This window comes from Salminus brasiliensis, chromosome 13, assembly GCF_030463535.1.
Source record: "Salminus brasiliensis chromosome 13, fSalBra1.hap2, whole genome shotgun sequence".
Taxonomy (NCBI): domain Eukaryota; kingdom Metazoa; phylum Chordata; class Actinopteri; order Characiformes; family Bryconidae; genus Salminus; species Salminus brasiliensis.
Window position 1 is genome coordinate 33,686,953 of NC_132890.1, and position 12,085 is coordinate 33,699,037.

At 42.8% G+C, this 12,085-nt stretch overlaps 1 protein-coding gene across 1 annotated transcript; it reads left to right on the forward strand.

Annotated features, from left to right (window-relative positions):
* The first annotated feature begins 372 nt into the window (after positions 1 to 372).
* c5ar1 (complement C5a receptor 1) lies at positions 373 to 6,782 on the forward strand. Its single transcript, XM_072695255.1, has 2 exons — positions 373 to 454; positions 3,703 to 6,782. The coding sequence occupies exon 2, from the start codon at positions 3,708 to 3,710 to the stop codon at positions 4,773 to 4,775; it is 1,068 nt and encodes a 355-aa protein (XP_072551356.1). The 5' UTR covers positions 373 to 454; positions 3,703 to 3,707; the 3' UTR covers positions 4,776 to 6,782.
* The last annotated feature ends 5,303 nt before the right edge of the window (positions 6,783 to 12,085 follow it).

The following is a 12,085-nucleotide window of genomic DNA, read 5'->3' on the forward strand; positions in this document are numbered from 1 at the left end:
TCACAGCAACATTCAAGTGTAAAGTAGTTGGTGGCTGAAGTGGCCTTAGTCCAGCGAAGCACTGACAGAGGAAAGTGCTTAGCTCATTACCCTGGTAAAGAGGTTAATTAGAGGAATAGGGCTGAAGGCATTGGGATGGGCCCTATGTCTAGACTCAGGTATAAGATTGGGTATTTGTTCATCTTTTCCTGTAGGATTCCACCGAACACCTCCTGATCCAACACAAAATCAAGGGCAAAGCTAGACACACCCCAGATTAAATCCACAGCATAGCTCTGCGGTGAGGTTTCGTGTTGGTTGCTTCTGTAGAAAGATCTTAGGCAACAGTTTCCTTCCTCCTCAAGCTTATACAGGCCAGCTGCACATTACAGCACACAGGACAAACCTATAACCTCAACATCCGCAGCCCAGGAACTCTATCTGCTCTATCTGTCAGTCTAAGGGTCAAACACAGGTGAGTACCGATCGATCTTTGAAACGGTTCTTCTGCTGCCAGTCCTGGACGTCTGGAGTCCAAATCAATTGGCTTGAGTAGGGAAATCACCATACGGTGCTGAACATCTGGCCCTCCAGGAAGATTTCTACTGCACTGAGTTTACTTAACCCCTTAACACTCCAAGGCTTATTCCACACCAAGGTGTAATATCCAGGTGTATTATTCTGTAGGGTGGGGCAATTCTTTGCGAATAGAAGGTTGTATTAACACTTTTTTGCCCACCGGTGGACCATAGGCTGTTTAAGGGGTTAACATACTCTGTTATATTGGTATAAACGTGCCTAAGCTTTGTACTAAAGGGTACTATTATCATTTACAGTGTAGTATTTACTACTGACAGTGACCTGCATCTGCATCTGAAGAAAAAAGCTACTTACTAAAAGTCAAAGTTCAGTTTTCTCATGTTTTTATGCCTCACGTTCTTTTGGAACATTAAACATGGCTTTCAACGTCAAAATTATTCAAAATAGAACATTTGACATAAGCATTCTTCTCCAGAGCGACTTACACAAGTGCTTCACTGTTTACTCAGGAATAACCTCAGCTAGATTCGATAGACTACAAATTAAAGATACCTCTAATCTTAGACTCTACTAAACACAAGCCAATGTGGAGACCATAGTACTCTACACTTCACCCAAGTCCTCTCAGAAGACATGGCTGAACTTGTTTTACTGCTGCTTTTATACTTTTGGGAAGCTTTTGTTGGTTGTGAGATTCAGAACTGTGTGAAGGAGACCTACCACAGCCAGGACCCATTTATAGTGGTAGTGTTTGTCTTACAACTCAGCAATTATTTATAGATTCAGTCCAGTTTTATTCAAAATACTGTTTCCATCTTCAATTCAACAACTGCAATAGCATCTAGTTTGGAATAAATAAATAAATAGTAAAATAATTACACATTTACATTTACTATAATTATTATAATAATAATACTGAGTAGTTCTCCCGTTTGTGCCGTCACAACAGATCTGACCATAATTTGGCGTCCTGTGGTCTCTGGCTCCAAGACTATCATTAGCAGCAAGCCCCATTAATGGTGAGGTGGGTAAGGCCTCCATGAGTCTCATCAGTGAGCCATAGGTGCCCATGACCCTGTCGCTGCCTCACCAGTTGTTCTTTCTTGGAGCACTTTTGCTATGTACTGACCCCTGCATACCAGAAAAAAAACCCACCTGCCTGATGTTTTGGAGATGTTTTGGAGATGTTCTGACCCAGTCGCCTAGAACATCACAGTTTATAATAAATATTCAATGAAAATGAACAAATGAAAATCCGACACCTGATTTTGAATCATGCTTCAACAGAATTATTTTAAAAAGTAAACTCATTAAACTGGACAGGAATGATGGTACCCCTAAAATAATGTGGCCAAAGGGACATGTTAAATCAAGGTGTGTCCACTAATTAGCGTCACAGGTGTCCACAATCTTGTAATCAGTCAGTGGGCCTATATATAGGGCTACAGGTAGTCACTGTGCTGTTTGGTGACATGGTGTGTACTACACTACACTACACTCAACATGGACCAGAGGAAGCGAAGGAAAGAGTTGTCTCAGGAGATTAGAAAGAAAATTATAGACAAGCATGATAAAGGTAAAGGTTATAAGACTCTCCAAGCAGCTTGATGTTCCTGTGACTACAGTTGCTCATATTATTCAGAAATTTAAGATCCATGGTACTGTAGCCAACTTCCCTGGACATAGCCGCAGGAGGAAATTTGATGACAAATCAAAGAGACGGATAATACGAATGGTAACAAAAGAGCCCAGAAAAACTTCTAAAGAGATTAAAGGTGAACTTCAAGCTCAAGGAACATCAAGGAGTCAGATCACACCATCCGTCGTTGTTTGAGCCAAAGTGGACTTCATGGGAGACGACCAAGGAGGACACCATTGTTAAAAACAATTTTCCAAACAACATGTCAAGCTCCAAAGCTTCTGGGAGAATGTCCTATGGACAGATGAGACAAAAATGGAACTTTTTGCCAAGGCACATCAGCTCTATGTTTATATCAAGAAAAGAACACTATCCCTACTGTGAAACATGGAGGAGGCTCTGTTATGTTCTGGGGCTGCTTTGCTGCATCTGGTACAGGGTGTCTTGAATCTGTGCAGGGTACAATGAAATCTCAAGACTGTCAAGGAATTTTAGAGAAATGTGCTGCCCAGTGTCAGAAAGCTTGGGCAGGTCATGGGTCTTGCAACAGGATAATGACCCAAAACACAGCTAAAAACACCCAAGAATGTCTAAGAGGAAAACATTGGACTATTGTGAAGTGGCCTTCTATGAGTCCTGACCTAAATCCTATTAAGCATCTTTGGAAAGAGCTGAAACATGCTGTCTGGAAAAGGCACCCTTCAAACCTGAAACAACTGGAGCAGTTTGGTCATGAGGAGTGGGCCAAACTACTCTATTGAAATATATTATTATTTGTTTATTTGTAAGCTATGTGGGACATATAATTCAGGCATATATCGAACAATAAGAATAAGAATATTTAATAGGAAATTGTTGTCACACAAAAAAATGACAACTTTTGAAAAAAAACTCTTACCATTCAATGGAGGAAGTGCAGAGTATTGTGGTACTGTAGTCTCCAGACTGACTTTTGTATTTAGCAGTATTTAAGCTTAGAGGGATCTTTTGGATCCTGATCTATATACAGTGAAGCTATGGAGAAGAGCATCTGCTAATTGCCTTCAATGTAAATGTAAATGTATATATATATATATATATATACACACAAAAGCATTTACATTACATTTATGCATACAGTGTATTTATACATTTATTACTTAATTTATGCCCAATCCTTTATATAATATGTGCATAGTAGAAGTCATGCGTTGGCATGCTGTTGCTAACTGATTCATAGATCTTAAATGTATAGTTTGAGCTTTAGCTGTTATGCAACTGTCCATGCATTGCAGATCCCATCATGGTACTGAGGGACATTATCATCCCATACAAACTGGTCCTTAGGAGTAGGACAAACAGGGGTGTGCCTGAGGTCTAGCTTCAGAACCAGGGACTTATAGTAGCTGCAGATTCATGGGTCTTAATTTTAATAATAAGCTTAGGGTTTGATGAACTACACAGTGATGTTAGGAGATGCAGAAAATCAAAAAGTATAGAATGTCATAATTAAACTGCCAATCTTATAATTTCCTTTGTCTTTCACTTTTCTCCACCCCTTGCAGATAAAATGGACGACTACTTTGGAGATTACGAGAGCGTTGACTTCAATGCCACATGCATAGAAGGGGTAAACTGCACAGACATTGTCATCCCTGACATTCCTATGTCTGTGATTGGCTGGCGCCACTGGTTCGCCCTGGTGTGCTATGCCATTGTCTTCCTTCTGGGTGCACCAGGAAACGCCCTGGTCATCTGGGTGACGGCCTTCCGAATGCCACGTTCAGTCAATGCCCTGTGGTTCCTGAACCTGGCCATAGCGGACCTGCTGTGCTGTCTCTCCCTTCCATTGATCATGGTGCCGCTGGCCCAAGACAAGCACTGGCCCTTCGGCCCGGTGGGGTGCAAGTTGCTAAATGGCCTGCTCTACATGCTAATGTACTGCAGCGTGCTCCTGCTGATGCTCATAAGCCTGGACCGCTGGCTGCTGGTTTCCCGTCCCACTTGGTGCCAGAACTGGAGACGTCCGCGCTATGCTAGCTGGGCCTGTCTGACCATCTGGCTGCTGGCTCTCATTGGCAGTGCTCCCCAGTTTGCCCACATGGTGGAGTACAAGCGGGGGTCGAAGATAGAGTGTGTGGGAGCATATCACAGTCTGAGTCATGCCTGGGGCATCACGATTTTCCGCTTCATGGTGGGCTTCATGATTCCCTTCACGGTCATCTGCATCAGCCATTGGATGGTGTACCAGAGGGCAGGCCAAGGTCCAGGACAGAGGCAGAACAAGAAGTCACAGAGGACCCTGCGCGTCATTCTCGCCGTGGTGCTGAGCTTCTTCCTCTGCTGGATACCTTTGCATGTGGTGGAAATTGCTATGCTGTTCGCATACGGGAATAACGAAATATGGGCTAACCTGCTCTTGGCCCAAGTGTTGGCTCTCTGCTTGGCCTACTTCAACAGTTGCCTCAACCCGCTGCTGTATGTGTGCCTGGGCCGTGGCTTCAGGGAGAGTCTGACGAAGTCCTTGAGAAGCGTGCTCCACTTTGCCTCGGAGGAACCAACACGGGCCGTCAGCATGACCGGCAACACCAAGAGCACCACTGATAATGCTTTAGTCACGAAAACCAGATACAACTAAAGCTCCATTTACACTCAAAACCCAGGACTTCATCCGTCTGGAAACTGCTGAGTCAACTTTACCAAGACTTTCACCCTGGACAGTTAACTCCGTCTAACTGGAGGTTCTTTTATTTGTGAGGAACCTCTTAAGGTGCTTGGAGGAACCATCAAGAAAGGGTTTTTAGAAGAAAACTGTTCCTCAAAGCACCTTAAGAAGCACCTCCACAGTTTCAAACTGTTTCTCAAGGAACTTTTAACAGCATACAGTGGCTCCTAACTCCCATCCCAGGGGACCCATATGTCCAGCACCATTTCAAGACTGATCTAACTGGCAAGTCTTTCATGACTTGTGATGGGGGCATGGAGAGGATGTATTTTATCTCTAAAATATCACCAAAACTAAAAGGCAAACCCTTTTAGAAGTTTGATCTCCAGATCCAATTTAGGAATTAACTTCAGTGTTACAAGCTAAAGTCGCATGACATCTCACATCCTTGCCAACAGTTTCATTGGTACGTCAATAGTTTGGTGGACTAACCCATCAAACCAGCACTATTACGATTAGTAGTAGTGTGAAGTACGCAATTGGGACGCAGCCTACAGATCTTCATCTATAAGGCTGTTAGGAGCTCTACAGTCATTCTTGCAAACAGTTTCATTGGTACGTCAATAGTTTGGTGTACTAACCTGTCAAACCTGCTCTATTACGATTAGTATGTAGTCTATACTTTTCAGTATTAGTGTGTAGCACGCAATTGGGCTTATGAGGCTGTTAGAAGCTCGACAGTCAATCAAGAGCCACTTATTCTTGCAAACAGCTTCATTGGTTGATATAAGGTCGCTAATTAAGTCAGTGGTTAAACTTAGACAAAGTTATCTTTCCCTTTTATGGTTCAAGCCCAATGTCCAGCCTGTACTTTTAGGCTGCATGTGTGCAGAAATGCTGGGTCAGGAGAAATGTATGAATGGATATGTATGCATGTGAGCAAAGCGCCATGTCAGGCCCTGGTTTTGGGTCATCTTGTGCTTGTCAGAATTCGCAGCTCAAAAGAGGTACTTGAGAAACCACACACACACACACACACACACACACAAACACATAACCAACCTTCCATGAAGCTGACACTTAAGACAGCAATGACTTAATTCAGCCTCTACAGAGGACTGGAAGGACAGTGGGTTCCTTCTGGCAAGACTTAGGAAACCCTTGACTTTTTACAACCCCTAATTTTCCCATATATGTAGCAGCACAATGCCTATAAAAAGTATTCACCCCTTTAATTCATCCCGTTTTCCACATTTATTACTTTTTAAAATAGAATCATGGTCAATAAAATGTAGCTTTTATTTTATTTTCACTTAAAATTAACAATAAAAACCTCTTTTAAAATGTCAAAGTGGAGTAATGTCAATTAAACTAAAATAATATGTAAAATAAATGTAAAATAAGTCACTGGAAAAATATTTGCCCCCTTCAAGCCACCCACCTTGGATAGGTCTCAATCAGGCTTGTACATTTGGACACTGCAATTTTACTCCATTCCTCTTTGCAAAACTGCTTAAGCTCTATTAGGTTGCATGGGGTTCTGGCATGAACAGCCCTTTTGTAATAGCAAAAATAGGGGAACTATTCAAGGGCGTGGATTACTTTTTTCACACCAAAATTTGATCTCAAAACTATTGTAAAACGATGTCTCGGGCAACTGTTTTCTGTTAGGAACTTTCAAAGCTTTCGGTTCTCCGGACGTCTGGCTTCTATCACCTCCACAGTGAGTAATCTTGACTCGATTCATTTTGAGTAAAGATCTGTACATACACACATAATGCCAAACATTTTGTCATAATAATTATTATTATAATAAATAATGTAGCAATAGTAGCAAAATGTCATCACACGGTATGTAACCCTTATTTTTTCTGCATTTCTTTCCATTTCTTTCCAGATTTTATGTCAAATATTTATATGAATAGCTGGTCGGTTGCATGCTCATCTTACACTGTTTATGAATGTAATAAATAATAGAAACCAACCAATGGTTTGAAATGGACTGTTATGCTTTTCTGTGAAAGGTGACTATCTATACGTTCTCCTAGCCCCGTTCACAACGTCTCGGGTGATGCGCCTCGATCACACCTGGCTTTTGTGGAGGTGTTGTATTATTATATTATTATTATTGTATTATTATTATTGCTCAGCTAACTCGAGGGTGGGCAGTCTTGTGGTTATCATGTATTTTCATGCATGGGGCAGTGACATGGCTGACCACCTCCACCACCATCACCCAGATGTATGTTAATGCCAAGTGTGAATAGTTTCAACCTACAAAACAGGGGTAACACAGCTGTTCTGAGGTAGGACGGGTCCTTGTTGGGACTGTCCTAAGTAGCCTATTGGTCGCACAAATGGAACAGTATAACTATATATCTATATATTTTTCATTTTATCAGATTTTTCATCAATTTTCGCCCCAATTTGGGCCGTCAATCACCCAACCCGTACGTAATCTCTCTCCCCATTGCATACAATCATACAATGCCCCCAACAATAGTGAGGGCGGCCCAACACACGCCCCCTTGTGAGCAGGCCAGCCTCTTGTTTTTAGATCTGCCGCCAATGTAACACCACCGGGCACCACCCGGCTTCTACACATCAGCCTGCAGACGCCAGGGATAGCCAACACCGCAGCAAAGCGTTGTGGGGAGAGAGCGCCATCTACCCACCCTGGAAAGAGCAGGGCCAGTTATGCTCTCTCAGGCCTCGGCTGCCGATGGCTAGCAGCATGACCGGGATTCGAACCAGTGACCCTCTGATTATAGTGACAGCGTCTAGCCCCTTGTGGCCCCATGTCTGGGCTGTATACGATGAGTCCTCCACTTTGGAAAAGTCGACGTAAGAAAAAAATGGTGCTGCTAAACACCTTGCAGTGATGTATGTATGTTGGCATAGCAACACTTCATCACTTCCTGTTAGTACAAAACAGGTTAGTATGCTAATATTTTTGGTGTTAACCTGTCAAACCTGTACTTCTAACACTAGAACATAGTCTATACTTTACAGTATTAGTGTGTAGAACACAAATGGGACACAGCCGGTCCTCCTGTATAAGGCTGTTAGGAGCTCTACAGTCAATCAAGAGCCATCCAGCTGATATACCAGAGGAACACATGTTCACACACATCGAGCCACTGAGCCACTAAGGAGCTGGAGCGCTACACCCTGACCCCAGTGTCGTGCGTAGGAAGTGGGCTGGCTGTCTAACTGAAGTTGCAACACCTCAGCGAGGACAGGACAACAGCTCTCCGGATGTTGAGCAAGAGGTGACACCTTCTACATTTCAAAACAGGCAGCATAGCTGTGAAACCTCACTGCTTTTGACCTACAGCCACACCAGTGAATAGAATCAGTCAGCAGTTTTGAAAAGGTTTATAACTTGGGACTTTTTGGGCAAAAACCCAAAAAGGGGTTTAATGAGTCTTCTACATTTACATTTAAGGCATTTAGCAGACGCTCTTCTCCAGAGCGACTTACAAAAGTGCTTTGCTATTTACTCAAGAAAAACCTCAGCTAGTTTGAATAGACTAATAATTTAAAGATACCTCTAAGTTTAGACTCTACTAAACACAAGTCAATAAGGTGACCACTCTACTATTCGCCCAAGTCCTCTCAGAAGAGGAGGGTCTTCAGTCTGGGTTTGAAGACAGCGAGTGTTGGACTCTGCTGTTCGGACACCCAGGGGAAGTTCGTTCCACCACTTCGGTGCAGGACAGAAAAAAGCCTGGGTGCTCGTCTTCCGTGGATTTTGAGGGATGGTGGGTCGAGCTGAGCTGTACTTGAAGCTGGAAGGGCTCTTGGTGCAGATCAGCTTTTGACCATCGCCATCAAGTACGGAGGGGCTGGCTGGTCCAGTCTTGGCTTTGTAGGCCAGAGTCAGGGTCTGAATCTGATGACCTGGGCAACAGCTACAGGAAGCCGGTGAAGAGAGAACGCAGCTGTGGAGTGAAACATGGCTGATATACATTTTCCCTAATAATTAGTTTGGTTTTCTTTAATTCTTCGTATTAAAAGCCTTTTTTAATAGCTCTGAGCACCAGCGCTTAACTCACTAGAGCGCCACTAGAGGGGAAAAGAGGAATAGCAGCAAGTAGAGGGCTAAACTAGAGCTAAACACAAAATTACAGAGAAGTACAGCTGCAGTGATTAATTTATTACTATATTTAATTTTTTTTCTTTCATCAGATCTGACTCAGTTGCGAAATAAACCACCAGCAAAATCACTGCAACCGCTATGTGTTTAAGTTCATTAACCAGTAGTAGGAAGGTTTGATAAATCCATTGTTCTTGTAGATGCACTCGTTATTCACCCCTTAAAACTCCCAGGCTTATTACAGGCACGTCTGTATAAACTGGTGGGGCTCATTCTCTGGTAATAGAGGTTTGTAATATCACGTTGGGCCCAACGGAGGTCCATAGGCTGTTTAAGGGGCTGAAGCGATACATTGTCCAGTGAATTTGTGACTAAGAGGAAAGGTAATAGCTAGAATCTGGGATTTTACATTGATTGATTGATTATCCCAGTATGTGTTTGTGTGTTTTGGGCTTGATGGGATTTAAAGCATATTTAATTATTATCCATTATTTTAAGCACATTTCTTAGTGTGGGGAATCACATACACCTTGGTTAGGGGTATAGATACTCCACTGCAGCGCTGGAGTTCCCAGTTTAGGGAATTCATAAATTAAAATAAAATAAAAATGAAAAAGCTCAATTAAACTTGTAAAGGAAAAATAATCGCTTGGATTAATCAACTAATCGATAAAACAATCAATAAATGAATCAATAGTAGAATAGACGTCAGAAAAGACAGAAAAGAATGCCATGTGGCCTGACTGAGGACCACCATAGCAAAAGACCAAACAACCACTCACAAGGAAACATGTAAGAAGACCCAGGTCAGGTCATTCAGAAAATGACCTTAGGGCTTATCACTGGCCACTGCTCCAGCACTGGGAAAGTGGGTGACTAGAGCAAATCAACAGCTCAGGGGGAGAAAAGTGACTGGGAAGCTCTCCAAGGTAAGAAATGCGGCCTACTGAGGCAGGAATCTGAGGCAGGAAGGGGCCCAGTCGTGTTACTGGTTAGTAATCTAGCCGCCGATTTTATTGAGCGAAATGCTAACGGCTATTGACAACACAGCTAAACGCTCATATGGAGCAGGTGAGCCGTCGATATCATGGCGACTGAGACCTTCTTCACTGCACTGCCTATTGAGACAGCGTAGACAGCAAGGCATAAAGCCAGCTAGCTACCTCCAGTTTCTAGACACAGCCGTAGCGTAGTGGATAACAGCCCTGCCCTTTCCGCTAGCAGGGCTGATCCCCAGATCCCATGAGTCTTTGGGTAAGATTGTAAAACATGTAAGCCACTCTGGATAAAAGTGTCAGGCAAATGTAAATTAAAAGCCGGCTTCATTTAAAATAATTATTAATTAACTAATTAATTAAAAATGGCTGTAATTCATAAACAGTCAATACCATATTTTCATTAAACCAACTGAATTAGACATGGAAAAGCTGAAAGTCTACAACCCACTAAGGTGGCGTAGAGAGGCAACCAACAAGAATTGCTGTTCAAATACTTATGAACCGGCTGGACACTGTGTCTGTACCATGAGGAACCATGGGAAAAATACCAGCTGCTTTCAGTGAGCGCTAGTGTGCTCTGCTCAACAGCACCACTTGCAGGACAAAACTAGAAGTGACTGGGTAAAAAAAAATCCCTGCATAAGAAAGCTTTGGTTTTATTTTTAGAGATATACTTAATGGACAAAAGTATTGGGACACCTGCTCATTCATTCATTGCTTCTTCTGAAATTAAGAGTATTAAAAAAGAGTTGATGCTGCTTTTGTTGGAGTAACTGTCTCTACTATCCAGGAATTTTGGAGGAGCATTGCTGTGAGGGTTTGATTGAACGTTAGTGAGAGCAGGATGTTGGATGATCACCACTCCACCTCATCATCCCCAACTCTTCAACTCAACCCAAAAACACTTCATACTTACAAAACTGTAGATAATTATAACCAATAGATTAGGAGTGAATCTCTGGAGTGAATAAACCAGTGCCTAATACCAGGAGTGGGCTAGTAGAGGGGTCTAAAGCCCCCCAGTATTGAGCTGTGGAGCAGTGGAGGAACTGTGTTCTCTGGAATGATGGATGGTGGTGCTCCATCCAGTACTTATGGGATGCATTGGGGAGAGTTGGGGATGATAAGGTGGGGTGGTGGTGATCATCATCCAAAATCCTGACCCCACAGCAATGCTCCTCCAAAATCTAGAGACAGCTACTCCAACAAAAGCAGGATCAACTCTGAGCTGAGCGTCCCAATACTTTTGTCCTTATAGTGTATATGCACCATACTGAAAAGTGTGACCACTTGAGCCAATTTGGGATACTTTTACTATATTTAAGTGAATATTTTTGCACCATATTATACACCATTATAAATAATTATGAAATTATTAGCAATTAGCATAATAGACCTCCAATTATATCCCTATTAATGAATAGAGAAAAGCTCATTAGTAGTGATTCATTTGGGCGTGATTATGCAAAGGACAATACCTTAAAAAGTCCCCAGTAAACATTACAGGTGACCGCCAACATAAACCCTACACTGCTTCTCGATGGGAACAGCAGCCGGCTCTGGTTCCTGTGGGGACCTCGGTTATCAGGCTCTTTAAGGCTGTCTGAACTGCTCTCTCCATGAGAACATAGCTGTTCTGCTAAATATAACTAAACTCCATAGCAACCGCTCTGAAGTAATAGCACTGATAGGAGAAGCGAAATAAAAAATGGTGTGATTTCATAACCCCGGTGACTTCTCATCCACTGCTGTGGCACGCAGAGATGTTCTTTCCTAAGCAGCCAAATTTCCCACATTTCTATATGTGGCCTTCTGGCAGGCGTCAGAGGGGTGTGCTGAAACAACCACCAGCTGAATTAGATGAATGAAAGACTACTGATAAAGTTTCCCACAGCTGCTCTGGATTTCTGGATTACGCAAAAGCAACAGCAAAGCAATGAGGGACCTCTTGTGAACTGAACACTGCACTCCATCCAGTTCATGGCAGGCCTGGGCTTTGGCGGTTGTTGAGTTGTTCCTGACCCTTTGAACCAAAGACTCAGTCCACCGCAATGCACCACAAAGCGCCGCAGGTGGTCATTCCTACCTGCAGCCATCAAACTCTATAACTCCTCCCTCAGTGTGTGACACTGTGGTTCAGCTGTGCAGTACTTAAATTATACTGTTCATATGTGCAGTAACATCAG